At 44.0% G+C, this 22,354-nt stretch overlaps 1 protein-coding gene across 1 annotated transcript in view; it reads right to left on the bottom strand.

Annotated features, from left to right (window-relative positions):
* Positions 1-1,797: 1,797 nt before the first annotated feature.
* Positions 1,798-22,354, bottom strand: part of TRPC5 (transient receptor potential cation channel subfamily C member 5) — a 174,186-nt gene continuing 153,629 nt past the window's right edge. Inside the window, exons 7-10 of the mRNA XM_008709288.2 lie at positions 7,204-7,407; positions 6,918-6,959; positions 5,825-5,914; positions 1,798-2,644 (exon numbers count right to left, since the gene is read on the bottom strand). Coding sequence (XP_008707510.2) covers positions 1,952-2,644; positions 5,825-5,914; positions 6,918-6,959; positions 7,204-7,407 — 1,029 coding nt within the window. The 3' untranslated portion in view covers positions 1,798-1,951. The remainder of the gene's footprint in view (positions 2,645-5,824; positions 5,915-6,917; positions 6,960-7,203; positions 7,408-22,354) is intronic.

Below are 22,354 nucleotides of genomic sequence, written 5' to 3'. Positions count from 1 at the left end.
ATCACCTGTTATTGATGTCAAGGTCACTTATGATAGTCCCACTTAGGGAAGCAGGAGAGAGAGAAGTTGGAGTTGAGTAAATAACCACTTCAGATATGGTTAAAGAATTATTTGGGGGACAATGTCTTATCAAATGGGTCTTGATGCAGCTTGTTCTCTTGATCACTTTTCCTTGGATCTGAGCTTTATTCAACACCTCCTCGGATTCCCCCCCTCCCACCAATTTGTCTCTTCATGTGGAATGTTTTGACCATCAGTCACCAAAGCTAGGCCTGGAAGTGGGAATCAATTCAAATAACCCAGAAACTACAGTGTCGCAAGCTATTTTGGAGGCATATATGCATTCTTTGAAAATGCTTCATTTTACTTACTTGTACCAGAAAGTACACACATGAATTTAGATGAATTTCTATTATTGTTGACATTTACAAGAACAGAACAACACCTAACTTTCTTACTTAGCTACGCACTATTAACTTACTCTCTAGGACCCACACCTAAGGCTGTTCGGGTCATATGTTAGAGTGTGATTTGGGGACAACTCTGTGCTAATGTTGGTAAAAAATAATAAAACAAAAAACCACGAAAACCAAAGCCAAAAAAAAAAAAACCCCAACCCCACCCTTGGTGAGCAGGTTATCACTCAGTGGTTATTGGGTCAACGTGATGAACATATGCGTTATAGACTTCATTTTTTTTAACCTGCACATTCAGATTTTGATGAGGTAACTCAAGCTGTGGAAAAGAATTTGTATGTATAAATTCAGCTTTCTTTGAAGACAGAATTTGGATCACATTTACAGTTTCATGAAGTCACTAGGGTTATGTTATGTATCTAACATAAGTTGACGCATGCAATTCCACTGCCTGCAATGAATATTAAAACTGCAACCTGAATCAGGTTATCTAGACCTAAAATTGTTTTTTCATCAGAATGCAATTAATTAAAATGAAGGTGCTCTTTTCGGATTTCGACACCTCAGCAAGATGTTATTTTTCTGATAAAAAAATATTTTCAAACCCAGACTTTCGCCTTAGAAATGCTTTTGACAGCAATGATGATTAAAACTATAAATGTACCAGCTAATTATTTTTCTTGCCGATGTATGAGATGTAGCGACTACTGGTTAGAGCGCAGTAGAAGTTCTTAAAAACACATGTCCTAAATACTAATTTCGATACTATCACATTTTGACAGGTAGTAAGTCAACTGAAACACACAAACACAGGAAAGGAATTCACTAACTTATTAGATAGGACACGTACTACATGGTAAATATTCACTGGCACACACTGGGGAAACTAACACATCTTTTTGAAACAAAACACTCAACAGCCCCCACGATAAGGAGAAGTTGTGTTTAAAAACAAAAACAAGAAGACCAGTTCTACCTAGAAAACACAAACTGACAATTCTTTGGAGTCTGTTCTCAGTCTCCCTGTGATGCTGTTCATTGAACTGGAATGGGCGACAGAGATAGGCAGGTTGGCTTGCCTCATCTGATAGCTGGTGGGGACTGCTGAGCACCTCCCTCAGCCCCGTGGGGAAACGGCGTGAGATCCTGAGGAAGGTCGGGAATCTGCGGGGCAGCAACAGTAGCAAAGTGGCACCTGGAGCTTCAAGGAAGCAAGGGTAAGAAAAGCAAAGCGAAAGGGTAAAGCACCCGACTGCACCTCTGCTGATTCGGGGCAAACACCCCTGCAGTTGGTTGTGAGATGGACTTCGTGTTAATAGGCATAAAAAGGCAAATAATAGCAGTAATGATAATCATACTAACAAGAACAAAAAAATGGAAAATGTGGCTATAAAAGACAGTGAAAATACTAGGAGTTTCACTCTCCTTTCTGGTGGGGGGGTGGGCAAAGAGGGAATCAGATTCTACGTCACCTCTGAGAGCAAGGAAATTACAAATTTTCTCTTGTGTTTCAGAACAGGGGATGGGGGCTTGGCTTAGAGCCGCGTTGTAACTTGTTCTTCCTGTCCATCACCCCATTTGTGCATGAGCAGGTCGCAGGCCTCTCCCCACGTTTCAAATACGTCCTCTGAGGAGTCTAAAAGTTTAGAATTTGAGGAGCAGATGCTGGATGCACAGCGAAGAGAGCTAGCACAGGCTAGGGGGCATTCACTGCTCTCAGCCCCGCCCCGGACTTCACCTAATTCTACCTCACTGAGGTTAATTTCACTTTGAGAACAGGCCCCCGCTTTCCCTTTCTCCATCTGAGAATATCTGATGTCCTGCCACATATAGTGCTGCTGAGCAATGCCATCCGAAATGGTGTACATTGGCTCTGAACTGGGTTCGGACTTATGACCGTTAAACTTGGAGAACAGGAGACCGAGTTTCTTGAGAGAAGGACCCATGAAGGACCGTTTGCTTGATGACTCAGCTTTTGACTTCCCTTGGGCACCCCCAGCTCTCGGCATGGTTCTGATGAGAGGTGGCCCATGGCAGGCCTTTTTCTTGCAGCCTAAGTTGAAAGAGACACTCTTGGATTTCGCCCGAGCCCCGCCGCTGCCATCATTGGTATCATCCCTCTGAAAGAATTCAGTGCTGCTCGTGGAAAAGCTTCTCCTTGAGTGTTTCCTATTTCCTAAGAGGTCAAGTACTTCATATCGAAAGCTGGAGATGTCCTGCTTTAATTCCTAGGGCAAGAGAGAAGACACGTTACATTGAGAAGCTTGGTCTTTAGTTCAAGGTAGGCTTGTTGGGTGTCCTTCGGAATGTTCCAGGTTTTGCCTAATGGCAAATCACAAAGTACCCAGACTACCAGCAAAATCTCACATTATGCCAGCACAAGAAAAACATATAATTCTGTGGGCAGGGCTAGCCATTGGAAAAATTGGGCAATTTGTAAAGTTGATTTCAGATGGCGCTTATCAGGAGGACACCAACAGATCTGTCCCTGCCAAAGCGCTAAGCAGCAACTGAGGTACTAGCTCTCATAGGCATATCTGCATACAGAAAGACTATGGAAGATGAAAAGCTTTAGGACCCTAAGAAATAAAAGTAGGGAAGTGGAACATGTCAGGTTAGAGACTGCTCTTTGAGGACAGGGAGCCCTGTCCACTCAAGACCTCAGGAAATGTTGTCTTCTTTTTTTTAAGATTTTATTTATTTGTCAGAGAGAGGGAGCACAAGCAGGGGGAGCAGCAGGCAGAGAGAGAAGCAGGCTCGATCCCAGGACCCTGAGCTGAAGGCAGACGCTTAACTGACTGAGCCACCCAGGCGTCCCCAGGAAATGTCTTCTATGTCTAACTGGCTGCCTAGATGCTAGATTGCTTCTTTAAAAACCACCTTTTAAAAGCTTAAGTTGAGTCCTATTGCTCCCCTGCTCAAAACTCTTTAGTAACTTGTCACTGACCTCGGGTAAAAGTAGAAATGCCATTCCAAGGACTACAAGGTCTTTCAAGGCCCCGTGTCAGCTCTTCCTACTCTTTCCTCTGGCTCTCTACTGTCCACCTGCATGGACCTATTCTCTCTTGCCTCTGGGCCTTTGCCTGTGCTGTTCTGTCTGTTTAGAATACTCTTCTCTGCAACTCTCCTTTATCTGGCTCCTCCTGCAAGCCTCAGCTTAAACACAGCTTCTTCTGAAGAGCTGCCCTGACTCCCCAGACCCCAGTTGAGTGTCCTTCCTCTCTGTCTCCACAGCACCCTGTGTTTATCCTGTCAGAACACTCAGTCATCTGTCACCTTCTCTTGTTACTGTCTGTGTGTCACTCCGCGAGAGTAGGGGCTGGTGATATCTTGTTCATCACTGTACCCCAGCACCCAGTGGAATGCTTGGCACATAGCAGGCCCTCAATAGATGAGTTGTATCTATGGATTAGGATAATGGCCTTTTAAAAAAGATTTATTTATTTATTTGAGGGAGAGAGAAAGAGAGACAGGGAGGCGGAGGGAGGGAAGTGAGGAGGGGCAGAGGGAAAGGGAGAGAGAAATCCAAGCAGACTCTGTGCTGAATGTGGAGACTGACGCATGACCCTGAGATCATGACCTGAGCCAAAACCAAGAGCCGGAGGCTCAACCAACTGAGCCATCCAGGCACCCTGGATAATGGCCTTTTTATGTTCCTCAGAAAATTTGTGTGGACACCTGGGTGGCTCAGTTGGTTAAGCATCTGCCTTCAGCTCAGGTCATGATCCTGGGGTCCTGGGATCGAGTCCCGCATCAGGCTCCTTTCTCATCGGGGAGTCTGCTTCTCCCTCTGCCTGCTCTGCCTGCCACTTCCCCTGTTTGTGCTCGCTCTCTCTCACAAATAAATAAATGAAATCTTTTTTAAAAAAGGCAAATATACATGTGTTCTAAGGTAGGGTTTCTCAATCACTTGACATGTTAGCTGGATAATCTTGGTTGTGGGGGGTGGTCTTGTGCATTGTAGGGTGTTTAGTAGCAATCTTGGTCTCCACCCACTAGATGCCACTAGCACACACGTCCAGTGTGACAACTACAAATGTCTCCAGACATGGCCAAATGTGCCCTAGGGAAAAAAATTGCCCCTGATTGAGAACCACTGTTTTAGGCTAATGCTAGTATTAGGAGAATTCTGATGTTTTGTGGTAAGGTTTGTTAAATCTTAGATTTAATAATGGATTAGTTGGTCTTTGTCTTATTATCTCTTAAGTAAAGAAGGCCTATACATTTGTAGGCATCTTCCTTTTGCTTTCTTGCCCCTCACCACACATCTTTGCCACAACACTTAAAGCCCTCAATTCCTACACTGGGAGACACCTAGAATATTAAAAGGATGCATAAGACAAATTTCTTTTGTTCATAAAGCTGATTGTGGTGACAGACATTGATGAAATCTCTCCATTGACTGGATGACAGACCATTCTTTTTTTCTTTTGAGAGAGAGCGAGAGTGAGAGAGAGAGAGAGTGCGCGCGCGCACACACACACACACACACACGAGAGCAGGCAGGGGGAGGGCAGAGGGAGAGGGAGAAGCTGAAGCAGTCTCCATGCTGAGCATGTCTTCCTGGTATCGAGAATCCCAGAAATCAAATCAGAAAGTAGAATTTACAAGGCAGGAAACAGCAATTGCTGGAGAGGATGTGGAGAAAGGGGATCCCTCCTACATTGTTGGTGGGAATGCAAGTTGGTACAGCCACTCTGGAAAACAGTGTGGAGGTCCCTTAAAAAGTTAAAAATTGAGCTACCCTATGACCCAGCCATTGCAATACTGGGTATTTACCCCAAAGATACAGACGTAGTGAAGAGAAGGGCCATATGCACCCCAATGTTCATAGAGCATTGTCCACAATAGCTAAATCGTGGAAGGAGCCGAGATGCCCTTCAACAGATGACTGGATTAAGAAGTTGTGGTCCATATATACAATGGAATATTACTCAGCTATCAGAAAGAATGAGTTCTCAACATTTGCTGCAACATGGACGGCACTGGAGGAGATTATGCTAAGTGAAATAAGTCAAGCAGAGAAAGACAATTATCATATGGTTTCACTCATCTATGGAACATAAGAGATAGGAAGATCAGTAGGGGAAGAAAGGGATAAAGAAAGGGGGGTAATCAGAAGGGGGAATGAAGCGTGAGAGACTATGGACTCTGAGAAACAAACTGGGGGAATGGGATAGGCTGGTGATGGGTAGTAAGGAGGGTACGTATTGCATGGTGCACTGGGTGTTATACGCAACTAATGAATCATCGAACTTTACATCAGAAACCAGGGATGTACTGTTTGGTGACTAACATAATAAAAAAACATTAAAAAAAAAGAGTTGGATGCTTAACTGACTGAGCCACCCAGGTGCCCCCAATGACAATGTGAAATGAGAAATTATACTACTTCATGATTCGATTACCTTAAAATTTTCTTCTGTTAGTCCCTCGTTTGTTTTGGAATTTCTTATCATAGCAGCCACATATCTTTTGACTAAATTCCTGATGACTTCCTGGAAATTAAAAAAAAAAACATAAAGGGCATTCAGTTTTCTTCTCAGGCTCTCAGTAAAATAAGAAACACTGTCAAGAAATAAAACATGCTCCGACTGTCTTTGCAATAGGAAATCCTCCCGGGATCCAATCATTTTCCACAATAATCCAGTTAAGTCCATTGACTAAATGAAGAATGACTGTGTGTCCACATGTGGTGACAGAGTGGGTCAGCAAAATCAAATTCACCCAACAAGAAACACTTCTGCCCACAAAGAAGGCAAACACAGATTCACATTTATAGAATAATGAGAGTGGAATAATCCTTGGATGGTCATGGCCAGTGCCTTTCCTTTCAGGTTGGATTACACTTTAACCCTCCTAGTAAGATGAGAGTTGTTCTTCCCTCTTTCTTTGGTGTCACGAAGTCATTCTTTGGTGTCACGAAGTCTGCTGATTTCGATGTCTGCTAATTATATAATCCAAATATTTTTCTTAAAGTCAATGTACACTTCTCTTTTACAGGGATCCCTCTTTTTAAAAAAGATTTTATTTATTTATTTTAGAGAGGGGGGAGGGGCAGAGGGAGAGGGACAAAGAGATTCCTAAGCAGGCACCACCCCACTGAGTGCAGAGCCTGGCGTGGGGCTCGATCCCACGACCCTGAGATCATGACCTGAGTCGGAATCAAGAATCAGAAGGCCAACTGACTGAGCCACCCAGGCACCTCAGGATGGCCTCTTTTTACTTAGCCTCCTGGGAATGGCACACACGTGGTCACTCTACATTGTATCAGTAATGGTGATGATGGTAGGTACCACTAAACGTGCCTGGACATACACGCACAACATGATCATGCATACGTTGCTCACCACTCGATTCTCACAACAACCCTGTGAGTTAAGTTATATCACCCTCATTTAACAGATGAGGAAACCAAGGCTCAGCAAGGTTAAGTGACTTGTCCAAGGTCACACCAACTGACCAAGAACGATTTTGCTTAGTCCCTGGGATGAGCTTTACCTGATAATGTTGATTCTGTATCAGACTGTCAGCGTGGCGTTCCTGTAATTGAAAATGGAGAAAGAGCTCACATCAGTGGTCTCCCAGCAACCCATCCACTCGAATATATTTCTAAATATTAGGGCTGGGGAATAACACAGGAGCTCCTGTCTGACAAACCCCCATGCCTCTGTAGGTTGGAGTGATTTTATGCTGTTTAATACAGGGACTGTCATGAAGGATAGGGCAGGGGGGAAGATAGAAAACAATTTTGTTTAAAAAGAAATGCAATTTTAAAAAGCCTTACTGTAAAGCTTCTCAAGTTGTGCCTTCTCCGTCTGCCATCAGGGTCTCTTTTGGGGCAGAAGGTGTTGTTGAACCAGTTGCCAAGGTAAAGAAATGACTTGGGACTGGGGATGATGTTGAAAGGAGGTGGCAAGGTGCCACCTTCATCAAAGTAACTCATCCAGAGCTTTGTCCTTGCAAACTTCCACTCAATATCGGCATGATCCTGTGAAAGGGAGAAGTTCAAGAATTTGGAATTGGAAACTGCAAAATGCACCCATGACTCATTCTAAAAGTTTGGCTTGCTTCTGTGGAGGGCAATCTGTCAGTAGGTATAAAAATTCAAATTACACATACCCCAGGACCCGGTAATCCTACTTTTAGAGATTTATCTGATCATTATACTTGCAAAAAGATGTATCCACAGGGTCGTTCACTGTAGCACTGTAGCTTGTCATAGCGAAACAACTGGCAACGACCTAAATATCCAACAGTGGGAGCCTGCTTAAGTAAATGATGTTATGTCCACAAAATGGCTTGCAGTATAGCTATTACAAATATAGATCTGTCACCATTTTATATATAGAACATATATATGTGTATATGTGCTTATCCATACATCTGTAAGAGCTCCAAGACCTGGAAGTGAAAAAAGCAACATAAAGTGTACCGTGATGCCATTTATGCACCTGAAGAACCCTTTAAATGACATCCTTACATGTTCCAGACAGAACAGTCCCACCACCTTCCCCAAATTCCCTAGTGTTGCCCCTTTGTAATCAATCTCTCCCCAACCCCTAGCCCCTGGCAACCACTGCTTCATTCTCCAATGCTTTTTTTAAAGAAGATTTTTATTTATTTATTTGACACAGAGAGAGAGAACACAAGCAGGGGGAGCAGTAGGCAGAGGGAGGGGGAGAAGCAGGCTCCCCGCTGAGTAGGGAGCCCGATACGGGCTCAATCCCAGGACCCTAGGGATCACAACCGCAGCCGAAGGCAGACGCTTAACCAACTGAGCCACCCAGGTGCCCCTCCATTCTCCATCGCTTTAGTTTGCCTCTTCCAAGATACCAGATAGATGGTATCATACAGTAGATAGCCTTTTTGAGACTGGCTTTGAGATTCATCCATGTTCCATTTTAGTGCTGAGTGGTTTTCCATTATATGGATGTACTGTTATATGGATGAAGTTTGTTCATTCACTTCTTGAAGAACATTTGGGTGTTTCTAGTTTCAGCAATTATGACTAAAGCTGCTCTGAACATACATGTACAAGGTTTTTGTTGAACCTAAATTTAACCTCTCTAGCTTAACTAGCTAGGGTGTTCTTGTTGAGTCATGTGCGAAGTGTACGTTTAACTTTATAATGAACTGCCAAACTGTCTTCCTGAGTGGCTGTGTGGTTTTGCATTCCCACCGCTTGCTCTGTAACTTCCTTAGCATTCGCCAGGTTTTAATTTTTTTAATCAAGTTTTTGTTTTAATTCCAGTTAGATAACACGCAGTGTTATATTAGTTTCAGGTGTACGATGCAGTGATTCAACATTACCATACATGACTCAGTGCCATATGTCAGGTTTTTAAAGTTTAGCCATTCTGACAGAGAAGTAGTTGGAGCTCATTATGATTTTAAGATGCATTTCCCAAATAGCTACTGATGTTGAGCATCTTTTCAGATGCATGATATCTCTATATCCTCTGTGGTGAGGTGTCTGTTCAGATCCTTTGCCCATTTCTAGTATGTTGTTTTCTTACAGGTGAACTTTGATAGTTTTTTTATATATATAGGCATATCTCGGAGATATCATGGTCTCAGTTCCAGACCATCACAATAAAGCAAATATCGCATAAAGCAAATATCGCATAAAGCAAGTCAAATGAATTTTTGGTTTTGTAGTGCATATAAAAGGTACGTTTACATTATACTGTCATCTGTTGAGTGTGCAATAGCAGTATGTTCAAACAACAATGTGCGTACTTTAATTAGAAAGTACTTTAAAGATTTATTTTAGAGAGAGCGAGCGAGCGTGGGGCGAGGGGCAGAGGGAGAAGGAGAGAGAGAATTCTTAAGCAGACTCCCCGCTGAACATGGAGCCTGATGTGGGGCTTGATCCCAGGACACTGAGATCATGACCTAAGCTGAAATCAAGACCTGGGTGCTTAACCGACTAAGCCACCCAGCCTCCCCAATTAGAAAGTACTTTATTGCCAAAAAATGGTAACCATCATCTGAGCTTTCAGCAAGTCATAGTCACTGATCACAGATCACCATAACAAATAGAATAATGATGAATACGTTTGAAATATTGCAAGAATTACCAAAATGCGAGACAGAGACAAAAGGTGAGCAAATGCTGTTGGAAAAAGCATTTTCCAACATGCCAGTGGACTTGCTCAATGTAGGGTTGCCACAAACCTTCAATTTGTAAAAAAACATCATAGTGTCTGTGAAGCACAATAAAAGGGAGTATGCCTGGGGCACCTGGGTGGCTCAGTTGGTTAAGCCTTTGGGTCCTGGGATTGAGTCCTGCATCAGGCTGCCTGCTCAGCAGAGAGCCTGCTTCTCCCTCTCCCTCTGCTGCTCCCCCTGCTTGTGCTCTCTCTCTCTTTCCGATGCAGGGCTCAATCCCAGGACCCTGGGATCATGACCTGAGCCGAAAGCAAGACACTTAACAGACTGAGCCACCCAGGTGCCCAGCCATTTAATTTTTAAATACATGGTTATGAGTCACAAATCACTATGGTCTTCAGATTTCATTGAATACATTTAAATGAGTGATCAGATAGTTTTATTTTAAATGTCAATATTTACCTTATTCTAGAAATTACATCATTTGCAATGGTTTAAACTCTTAGCATGACATATCTAGATGTCAACCTGAAAACATATAAAAGTATATATAGGTTTTTTTCTTCCTCCAAATTCATTAGAGTATGCTGGAAAAGCACTTGAATGCCCTTGATGAGACCCAGGACTAAGACCGCTTCAATACAAAAATTGCATACACACGCACATATATATATGCACACAATTATTGGCATAGTAACTATCACTGCCCTGAAATCCTGCCTTCAGAGACAATGGTGCTGTAGGCAAGCTGGCATGCAGAGGAGGATGGGGGTTCTTTCCACTACATTTCTGAGTGCGTAACACCAGAAACAAACCTTGAATCTTCATTTTACCCTTTGATGGCCCCAAACAGCCAGTCTTTCATCTGAGGAATGTCACTCACTGTCCCTAGTCCATTTAGATGGAGGATATGATTGTGGCTAAGCATTTTGAAAATAGCTCAAGGACCCCCACTGCTACCATTTACTGCCCCTAGTACTCAGGTGAGCTCAGGTTGGGAATTTCTATGTACTAATTTAGCAGAGAGGTTACTGCAAATTACTGTCTCAACAGTGCTCTTCCATTCATTTATCATGTATTAATTCATGGTCCACCTAACCTCCATTCTTTGATTCCTATGTTGAGCAGCGAACTACTATATTCCAGGCTCTGTGCTAGGTGCTGGGTAGAGAGAGATGACTGTCCAAAAGTGGTGGTGGAATTAACACCAGAAACCTGAAGATCTGGAAATAATAGAGCACCTGGCAGGATTAAACCGTGTGTGCTGTAAAGTGATTAGTAAGTATTCATTCATACATTCACTCATTCACCAAATATATATAGACGTTAGGTGTTAGGATTGTAGCAGTGAACAACAGGGACAAAAAGATGATTTGGCTTGTAGAAATCTGTTTTATTTTCAATCCTTGATGTAATTTGAATTGCAAGATTATAGCTGTGGCTTTTGTAGTTTACTTGTCTACAACTTCCCTGATTGTATGATGTCCAAAAGGTTTTTATGCGTCTGCATGGGGCTAGCCTTTCACCTTGTGTGATGGACAAATCAGACATTGTCATTTTCTTTGCTTATTTCCAGTGTTTGGTGGGTATGCATTCTCCTACTCTCTGCCCTACCCTTTCTGCTCAACTATTACTTTTGAACGTTCTCCAAGATCAGCCCCTGGGAGGGTTCTTTTGTGTAAGATATACGTACACAACCACAGGCTGTGGTTCTTCCTCTTCCATATTTTCCAAAATTTTCAGGACTTTTGTGCAAGCATAATGTGCTTTCATTTTTTTTTAATTTTTAAAAAGATTTTATTTATTTCCTTGAGAGCGAGAGTGAGTGAGAGAGAGAGAGTGCGCATGAGCATGGGGGAGGGGCAGAGGGAGAGGGAGAAGCAGAGTCTCTGCTGAGCAGGGAACTGGATGTGGGACTCAATCCCAGGGATGACCTGAGCCGAAGGCAGACGCTTAACCAAATGAGCCACCCAGGTGCCCCCATAATATGCTTTTAATGAGACATAGATTTACATATGTGTTCTAGTTCACGTGTGTGCCAATGCATTGCCTTTGAGATTGTCAGGTCCTGTAGAGCAGGACAGGGCTTCTCTTTATGTTATCTCCTTTCACTGTCCCTGTGTAATGTACTGTAACTGTAGAACACATCCTCAAATGTTGTTGACTAGCTCAGATTCTGAACACATGGCCACAGCGAGGTCAAATGCATATGTCTGTTCAATTTCACATTTCTCAACAAATCCAAGCTCAAGGTTATTTTCCTTGCAATCAAACCACGAGGCCCATTTCTAACCAGCTTTTGACAAATTCTTATGCACTTTCTTAGATCTCCTGCCAGAAACCATCTTGCCTTAGCAAATTGGAAAGCTTTATAACATAATGCAAACGGAGAGTGGCAGGCATAGACATAGCAGAGCTAATAATAACCTTTAAGGAGAAAAGCTACTCCCAGGAATCTTGGACCCAATGGCAGGCTGGTTGGAGGGTGTTTTGGGTAAGGGGATATTTTGGCATTTTTTCACATTAACTAGTAGCTGCTTACTTCATTTGGACAGAAGACCCGCTCTATTTCCCTATGGGGGGAAAGCAACACACCCCAAACTGAAGTAAGAGAATTCACTTCCCCGGCATTTCAAGGGAAGCCTACCTCACTTGGAGTGATTTCTTCTCCTCATAGAATTCAGGGTTCATTTATTAAAAATGCAGATTTCTGGACCTCACCCAATGCTATACATTGTATTGTGGTTTTGCCTCGGGGCTAAAAATGCCATTTTAAAAAGATGTAAGCATTTAAAATACATCATGGTTTTTGTAACTCCATTTTTGTTTGAATTCAGTTTAAAAAAATATACGGGAATCTTCAGAATATGGAAGTAGTCCAGGTCTCTTGGAAGCGCTGAAGTAGAGAAAGTCCCCATAATGAGTATTGCCATTCCCTTCCATGCCCTGACCTCCAGCTTACTACGCATGTGCGGTGGTCTAGAGGGGGGTCAGTTCCCTGTCTCTAAAGAATCGGCCACCTTCCTCTTTCCCAAGGTGGCTGGGTGGTTCGAACGTCCTGTTCCCATTGCTCTGGGGCCTGCTGGGAGTGACTTTGATATCGGTTTATCTACGTTAGAGCCCTCGTAGCAACCTCAGTTCAAGTGCGCAAGCTCCACCGCAAAACATCAGGGGTAAAAGAGAGTCCTTCCTCCAGTGCCAACTCACTGCCAGCCATTGTCCCCAGCGTCCCTCGCACCCTAGTACTGATGCCCCCTCAGTAGTCCAATTAACCCTTCTCAAACTGCAAGATCCCCCTCAGTGGGTGCTACAAACAGGTTCATCTCTCTACTGAACATATGCAGTTGTCTGGTAGGTGGCCATTGTGTCTGTCCCTCCTCATGCTCCCCCACCCCTTCTCCAGGCAGCAAACAGCTGCAAATCCTTCTCCGTGATTATGTTGCTAAGTGGTTGGAATTACTGCTCTGACCACCGAGGGGCTTGGTGTGTGTTACTCTTTTACTGGTTACCCAGCTTCCAGCCCTGTGACAACCTCAGCTTGAGTGCACAAATTCAGCTACTAAACCTCAGAACCCATGCTCTAGCTTCATTCTCACGCTTTCAACTCCCCTCACATTCCACTACTGAGAGCGACCACTATCCCTTCTCATTCTTCCAGAGCGGTCCCAGCTGTTTGCAGATGGGGGCCAGAAAGCAGGGAAGGCACTACAAAAGAGGTTATATTTGAGTGGGGCTCTGAAATATCGGCAGGATTTCTGCAGGCAGAGGTGGAGAGAAAGAACTTTCCAGAAAGGGGCAATACTGAAAATGAGAAAGAGTAGAGCTGTTGAGCATGGCTATTGAAGTCAAATGAACTACTTGGGATTTGTCAACAGCAGTGGTTCTCAAACTTCAGTGCATATTAGACTTGGCCTGGGTGCTTGCCAAAATGCAGATTCCTGGGCCCTGCTTCAGACCTACGAACACTGAAGATGCTGTGGGGATGGGAGGCTCGAGAATCTACGTTGTCTAAAAAGCTTCTTTGGCTGATTTTGATGCAGGTGGTTGTTGACTGCACTTTTGGAAACACTAATTCTGGGATTCTATCTGCTAGTTCAGGTGTGTTTGGCAGTCCAAAGCAGTAGACCTGCAGCTCTGCCTCCTCCCTAACAGTCCCTATCATCCCTTGGCTACCCCCCTTCCATCCCTCTCTTGACGGGACAGTGGGAAGTAGATATAGTTTGTACACCCCTGAAGATAATGTCATGAGACCACCCAGCAATACGAACGAACAAAGCTGGCTTATCAGGCTACTATGGAAGAAATACAGGGTGGGGGAAACGAGGGACAAAGGCAGTTCCCTAGCCTTTCTTTTTTTAAAGATTTTATTTATTTATTTGTCAGAGAGAGAGAGAGAGAGAGAGCACGAGCGAGCATGCGCACAAGCAGGGGGAGCGGCAGGCAGAGGGAGAAGCAGGCTCCCAGATGAGCAAGGAGGGGTCCCAGGACCCTGGGATCAAGACCTGAGCCGAAGGCAGATGCTTAACCGACTGAGCCACCCAGACATCTCCCTAGCCTATCTTAATGTGTGCACAATACAGCCAAAGAGCTGAAAGGTGCTGGGGAGAATATTTGGTGGTCCTTGAAGCTTGGTACTCTCTGGGTTTTCTTTTGGGCGGGGGTGAGGGAGGCTGATAATGTTTAACACTGTGGAATTATTATTTTTTTCTTTTGGTTTCATTGAGTTGTAATTGACATATAGCACCATATAAGTTTAAGGTGTACAACATGATGACTTGACCTACATATATTTACCACAATAAGTGTAATTAACATCCTCATATAGATATAAAAAATTTTTTTCCTTGTGATAAGAAATTGTAGCATCTATTATCTTAGCGATTTTCAATATATACCATAAATACACATATATACACACACACACACCCCAATATATACCGGTAGCGTTAACTATAGTCCTCATGTTGTACATTACATCCCCAGTACTTACTTATCTTAGAACTGGAAATTCATGCCTTTTGATCACCTTCCTCCAATCTCCCCTCCAGTGACCACAAATCTGATCTCTTTTTCTATGAGTTTTTTTTGTTTTATTTTTTAAGATTCCACATATAAGTGAGATCATATGATATTTGTCTTTCTCTTCCTGACTTATTTCACTTAGCATAATGCCCTCAAGGTCCATGCGTGTTGCCTAGCTAATAAGAAGGTGCTGGAGAGTCCCTGTGCCATGACAGCCAGCATCCCTTGTCAGGATGTAGGGAGGACAATTCTTCCTGTACTGAGGACAATAAAAGTGGCAGGGAAAAAAAAAAAAAGACAACTGCAAATCAATCCGGTGCAGAATGATCTACTTTCCACCTTCCAAAATGGTTCTGCAAGGTCCTCACAAGCATTACTAGGGTTTATTTAGAGACCCTTTAGTCTATGAAACACGAGCATACTCGTAAAAACAAGACAGGTCCCAAAGAGTAGACTGTCATTCTGTTTCTCTGATTCCAAGGCATATGGCAGGAAAACTGGCAAACAAATTGGTGACAGCACTGGGTCACTGGAAATCCCTCCTCCGTGATCCACCTCTGACCCACTCTGCTGCCTTCAAAGAAATCATCTACCTCCTGAGATTCAGAATGACATTTAGGCAGTTTTAAGTTCCTAAATTTTTGTGAAATCAACCACTGGGATGGCAATCCCTTAGTATCTCCTCTGCTGTCATCTTGCCAGTTACAATCATCTTCCCCTTCTTGTCCTCCCTCTCCTACACCAAGGTGGGATGGGAATGGGGGGGGAAAGGAACAAGAGGGGGGCTCGGGGTAACTAGATGCTGGAAATTAAGGATGTGGTTCTTTCCCAGTGGACAGCCCCCATTATCAGTTGTTACGATGTGGGGAAGGTGGGGCCGTAGTAGAGTAGCACACAGCACAGGTAAGTTTTTTGTTGTTCTGTTGTTGTTGTTGTTGTTGTTGTTGTTGTTTAGGTAGGCTCCACACTGGGCCCGAACTCATAACCCTGAGATCGAGACCTGGGTTGAGTCAGATGCCCAACTGACTGAGCCACCCAGACCCCCAGCATAGTAAGTTTTGGCTGAGGAATAGCACCACACAAGCCTCTGGGTAATCTAAAATACGTAGATATGGAAACAAACCATGTTACTTTCTCTAGGCCTCCAGTTTATCACTGCAAAAAAAATTGTTCTTGTGATATCTCCAGGGGTCCTCAAAGAAAATAAGCTCTGGTTGGACTCTCAGATCCTACTGAGCTCCGTTGCTGGAAGAATTGTCCCTCCCTACATCCTGAAGAGGGGTGCTGGCGGTCATGGCACTGGGGCTCTCTTAATGCTTTCTGGAGCCAGTCTTCTCTACGGAAGTGCTTTCTGGCCAGGTTCAAACACAATGGGCCAGAAAATAAAATGCCAAGTGTTTCACCTTTAGCTTGCCCCTGGGAAAGGGACATCAGACAAGCCAGGACTTCCCACTTGCCTAGAGCTTTATGCTTTTCTAAGCACTTTTCACATTTTCTCATTTGATTCTCAGATCCACCCTGTGCAGTTGCCAGTACACCGGTTGTAATTTTGTGTGTGAGGAATGAGGAGAGAGCAATTTTGTGTGTGAGGAATGAGGAGAGAGCAATTACTTCTTAAGGGTCACACATCTAGTGAGTGGTAAAGCACATTTAGAATCTGAGTCTTCTGACCCATTCCTTCCACTCATATTGGCCACTTACTTGGTTTACTTACTATCTATGTGGATAAGGCTCAAACAGGATTCAGTGGCATAAAGTCTGGAAACATCTGGAACATCTGGCCACACCCCATCCCCATCAGAAGCTCCCGGTAGCCTGACCTTCTTGTGTCCTTATTCCCTGCTCCTCACCTCCTGCTAGCCCTTCTTCTTCTTCTTCTTTTTTTTTTAAAGATTTTATTTACTTATTTATTTGAGAGAGAGTGTGTCTGAGCCTTGAGTATGGGCTCACCAATACCCAGTGGGCTCCTTAGGGCCTCTCTCACATCCCCAATTAAATTGGCAACTCGAAGCTTTACTTCTCCAAGAGTTTCCATAGAATGACTCAAGATATAACCACCAGGGTAAAAGAGGAGGAATTTGGGGAAATTTTTTTTTCTATTTACGTTTTAATTGTATTTTTTCCTAGTCAGGAAAGTAGGCCGACTTATTCTCACCTGTCAGTTCTCAGCTCAAATATCACTTCCTCAAAGAGACTTTCCTTGAACAAGAAATTTAGAGTGGGCTTTTCCTCAAAGCACCTTTCTCTGTTCTCTCACACCAACGATCACAAGTCACTTTAATGGACTTGTCCCTCTTTACTTATTCTTAGGCTCCCCACTAGAAGGAAAGCCCATTAAGGTTAGAAACTTTTGTCTTCTTTACTACTGCAATCCTAGCGCCTGGCATAGAGTGGGTGTACAACAGATTTTTTTTTTAGAGAGAGAGAGAGCCTGTGAACAGCTGGGGGGGGGGCAGAGAGAGAGGGAGAAAGACAGAATCTTAAGCAGACTCCATGCCCAGCATGGAGCCCGATGTGGGGCTTGATCTCACAACCCTGAGATCACGACCTGAGTCTGGACCAACAGTTGGATGCTTAACTCATTGAGCCACCCAGGTGCCCCTACGACAGATTTTTGTAGAAGGAATTCAGTGGAGGTCAAAGGCAGATATGTCTGTGAAGGGAGCATCAGGAATATTTTCAAGCGTATCACCTTATTGGTTCTTCATTACAGCCTACTGAGGTAGGTTCTATTACTATTTCCTTATAAATAAGGCTCACCAAAGTCAAGAGACGTGTCTAAGGACATATCGCTAGAAACTGGTGGACCACAATTCCAGTTTGGGTTGGGTTGACGCTAGGACCCAAGCTCTTTTTTTTTTTTTAAGATTTTATTTATTTATTTGAGAGAGAGAGAGCATGCAAACATGCCACACACATGTGGGAGGGGCAGAGGGAGAGGGAAAAGCAGACTCCTTCGCCGAGCAGGGAGCCCAAGGATGTGGGGCTCGATCCCAGGACCCCAAGATCATGACCTGAACCAAAGGCAGATGCTTAACCAACTGAGCCACCCAGGCGCCCCTAGGACCCAAGCTCTTAACCACTAAGGCGCTACGGTGTACTATCTCTTTGGGAAGTGCACTGAGTGGGATTTCACAATATGCAGCAAGTTGAGTCCTGTGTGTCAGAAAGGTACCTGCAAACAGTGCAGAGACAGAGCCTGATGGTCAGGCTCTGAGATTTTGAAGACTCAGATCCCACTACATAGTTGGCCAGGCCTCTGTTGGCCCAGGTTTCTTTTCCACTTGTTTCCGTCAGCTTTTTCTGCTTCTGAAGCTATCTTTGCGGGGCTCTTGCATTCAGCTGTATAGGTTGCACACTGCACAATTCTGGCAACACCATTCACAGCAGACATGGTGGTCCTGAAGCTCACTGAACTGTCACCTTTTCTGGGGGTCTCCACAAATGTAAATTGAAAGGAGACACAGATCGTTCCGCTTGCCTGTATCTTTCATTTGGGGAATACGGCTGCCTTTTCCCTTCAGAGGACAGAAACAATCAGAGGGTGGTGAGGGCTGTGGTTGGCTGAGCTCACCCTGCAGTTTTCAGAAATAACCAGGACTAATTCAGTCAGGGCTTCCATTTCTGAGCCTGGGCAGAAGAGAGAGGTGTGTCTGGTCATGTGGGCATGGGAAAATTTACTTGTCCATCCCCCTCTGCCTCGCTTGTCAGGACTTTACTTTGAACTCTCTAGATCACACATCTTCCTACTTCTTCTTTTTTTAAAATGTTATTTATTTGAGAGAGAGAGGGACAGAGTATGAGCAGGGTGAGGAGGAGCAGAGGGAGAAGCAGCCACCCCCACCCCACTGAGCAGGAAGCCAGACGTGGGGCTCGATCCCAGGACCCCGGGATCATGACCTGAGCTGAAGGCAGATACTGAACCCACTGAGCCACCCAGGTGCCACTCCAGGGCACATTTCTATTTTCTGGATTGCTTCTTAACATCACCTGAGGAGTCATTGGCCCTGTATTCACCTTGACCTAATTGCTTGCCTATGGCCGCCTCTCAAGTCCTTGTAGAAAGAATGAATTAATGAATGAACAAACTTGCCATGTAGCCCCGGTCAAGTCTCAACCTTTGGAAGCCTGTTTCCTCATCCGTAACATGCAGATTATATTGCCTACACTCAAACGTGCTCATGAGGATCAAATAAGACAATATATGCAAATGTGCTTTGGGAAGTATAAAGTGCTGTTACTATAATTATGAAATCCATCATGTAGGCAGATTTCTTTTCAGTCAGATAATGCTTCCACCCATTGCCATAGAAATGTATTCATCTCCAAACACCAACACTTGCAGTGGATATAAATCCACGTTATGCCATTTTTTAAAACATGGTCGACAAACTATAGATCGGGGATTTCCTCAAGCTTCTGCCTGTCGATCAGTGAAAAAGTATGTGTTGAGTACCTATGATGTGTCCCACATGTTACTAAGCAGCAGGGGAATATAAAGAAAACCTAAAGCAGAGCCTCTGTCTTCATAGAGCCTCAGTCTACAAAGGTAGAAAAGAGATATAAATGGAAACAACTAGAATAGCAATAGGCAAACAATGGCGTGCAGGCCTGATCTGGCCTGCCACTTGGTTTTGAACAGCCTGAGAACTAAGAGTGGTTGTTACATTTCTAAGTGATTGAAAAGACATCAAAAGAAGAGTAATATTTTTTGCACAGAAATTATATGAATTTCAAATTTCTGCACCTGTAAAGAAAGTTTTATTGGCACACAGTCATGCCCATTTATTTATGTATTTCTATGGCTTCTTTTGTGTTATTATAGCAGAATTAGATAGTAGTGACAGAGATCTTATAGTCCGCAAAGCCTCAAATATTCACTATTTGCCGCTTTATAGAAAAAATTTGGCCATCCCCTGAACTAGAGGACAAAGAGCTTAGCTTTGGTCAGCTTTGTCAGTTGCTCTGTCTTCACACTTTAAAATATTTTGTCACATGCATTAGGAATTCATGAATTTGCTCATTTATTCAATAGATATTAAGTGAGAACCTACTATGTGTCAGACACCATATCCTGGTTAAGGAAGGAGGGACTCTAGCATGAAAGTATTTTGCATTAGTTAGTTTTTCTGTAGGAAATGTGGGAAATGAGGTGTTAAGAGAAAAGCCCTGTAGCAAAATCTCCTAGAAGACTTATTGGGTGCTAGAAACTTCTTTGTACCTTCAGGAATCTTTAGGGTGAGGCCAATGGCAATTTTGGTGGAGTTAGTTGAGAGGATTCTAATTCTAATAGTTCAAACCTTCTTTTACAATGTTGATTTTCTAATGAATGAGGGGATCTAGAATGCTTTCTTTTCTTTAACTATGGGAGCTTCCGGATACGCCGCATTTATTAAGAGCAGCTTTGAGATAAATATATTTGTCATAAAGCTTTTGTGATGAGCTCACAATTTTATAGCCCCAGGTACTTTATAAGGTCAAACCCCCAGAGGAAATTGGGAAAGAGGACAGAGGAAAAAGCAGAATCCTGTGACAGAAGAAAAGAGGATAAGAAAGAAATAAAATGACCCTTTCTCTTCAGTTTTACTCTTAGATCTCTGTTTTTCTCTTTCCATCAAAAACAAATTTACTTTGACAGCTGATGTAATGTAACTTTGCTGTCAGGCCTCGAGTGAAAGGCAGAGTAATGCAGCCGGGTGTGACCTCCGATGCTCCTTCTGCGTATTGTGACTTCTTTGCTGTAGCTAAAGGACACCTCCTGGCCTGTGCTGTCTCTTACATGGATTTGGGCTACAACACAGGGCTCTGAGGACCACAGGAAGAGGAGAGCGGCCTTATTCATATTAATCACTCTGAGCTCACATTTAGTTTCTAAACCTCAACTGCTCAGAAATCAAAGATCATTTGTACCACTTGGCTTTCCAGTCAACTGACTCCTGGTGCCCAGAACGATGATCGTGAGCACAAGCCAAGAAGAGCCCCATTTCCCAACAACAACCTTTGGGCCATGGGCCTTTGACTTGTCCACAAATATGATTTGTGGCCTATGAAGAGAGCATTCAGAGACCAGTCCATAGGGGGGTCAGGTCTTCCACGAGGAACAATTCTTCCCGAGTCTCAGCTCTGAAATCGTTGGAAATACAAACACAGTCATTGTTATGGACACAGATCATCCATTGACGGTTGTTATTTTACAGAGTGGCTGAAGGCACCTTTGGCTTGGGGACTGTTGCACAGACCTGATCATTTGCAAAGCTGTGGTGCTGATGACATTTTCCTTCAGTGCCTCTAATCTCTTTTCCTTGTTGGTATCCCTTCCCCAGTCTTCAGGTACAATTCCCTCATGGTCTGTCTCACTTGCTTGGCCCCATATGCAAACCTGGTCTCAGTAAGGGATCAGATTCAGTTACACTGAATCACAAGTGACCTCCTAACAGCTGAACCAGTATTTGCATGCTAACTGGGGACAGGTCAGGGATTTCTGGATGACAGTGGGAGGAGGTTTGTGAATCCTCTGAGATTTTATGCTAAATTTGATCATGCCTGCTCATATATGCATTTTTCTTGTCCACGTTCAACAGATGATCAAAGCAGTCCATGACCCCGAAAAGGTTAAGGGCAGTCTTCAAGGAAGAAATGAAATGCAAAGAGTGAAATTTGAAACTGTGGCTCTGTGACTGTCGACCCCATGAGAACAGGGGTCTGTCCTGTTCACCTGTCACCTATTGTGTCCCCAGTGACAAGAATGTAGTGTAGTACGGTGTAGTCTCTCAATAAATATTTGTTAAGTATATTCATTTATCCATCCAAGAGGTATTTATTGTTAAAGGAATGGGTGAAAGAGTCAAGGACATCAGCCAGCAGATGGACAGAGGGATTCTTGGGGCATTAAGCCCTTCCTGTCACTTGCATACTTGGTCTTGTCTGGTTTCAGTCACCCAAGATAAGAGCCACCATGACAACTACTGATATTCCTGCTGAACATCCAGGACAGGAGAATCTGGAATGCAGAGGAGCAGTGTGGCCATTCGCCCTGTCTGGTTGCCTTTCGGCACCGGGCAAGGAAACCCACTTCCCTTCGTTGCCTTCTTCCCACCCCCCACCCCCATCTTTGTTGGTGACCAAAATCATTACCAGGTAGCAGCGGGTATCAAAGGCTGCTGCTGCTGTTGGAAGCCGAGACTGCTGCTCAGCAGAGACCTGCCACAGTATACCCTCAGCATTTTGAGGAGAAGATCTCTCGTCCTCAGCAGATGCGGGCTCTCAGACAGCTGGCTGCCAAAACCATGAGTAGGCCTTGACGCAGAGTGACGGAGGAATCCATTTCTGTGTTAGACCAGCAGGGGGAAGGCCAGGCCCGGGCAAGACGCGGAGATGTGAAAAGTCAGCCTTTGGTGCCCCCTGCAGCGTCAGCGGAGAGAATGCTCTTCTTCTCGACTTCCATGAAGTCCACTCGCTTGTGAGGATGTACTTTCAAGAGAGGCTTTCGGCCTGCAAGAGCTCACTGGGAAGCGACAGCTTGAGAGGTCCCAAGGCAGGATGTGTAAGTTGAATGAGGAATTCTTGTCATGCAAATGAACTTGAGAGCACTGAACTTTTTACCCTTTGTGGGTGTGATTATCTCAGGTGGGTTGTGTGATTGCTCAGTGAGGAGGCTGGCAGTATTCAGGGCAGAGCTAAGAAGAAACTGGAAGTTTGAAGTGCGCACAGGCACACTAAAGGAGAAAAAGAGGAAAAAAAGAGCCAGCATGTGTGTTTGTGTGTGTGTGTGTGTGTGTGTGTGTGTGTGTGTGTGTGTGTGT

The sequence above is a fragment of the Ursus maritimus genome (assembly GCF_017311325.1).
Source record: "Ursus maritimus isolate PB19 chromosome X unlocalized genomic scaffold, ASM1731132v1 scaffold_X1, whole genome shotgun sequence".
NCBI classification, from domain to species: Eukaryota; Metazoa; Chordata; class Mammalia; order Carnivora; family Ursidae; genus Ursus; species Ursus maritimus.
The sequence above is the reverse complement of the archived record's forward strand: the minus strand, read 5'-3'. Positions and strand labels throughout refer to the sequence as shown.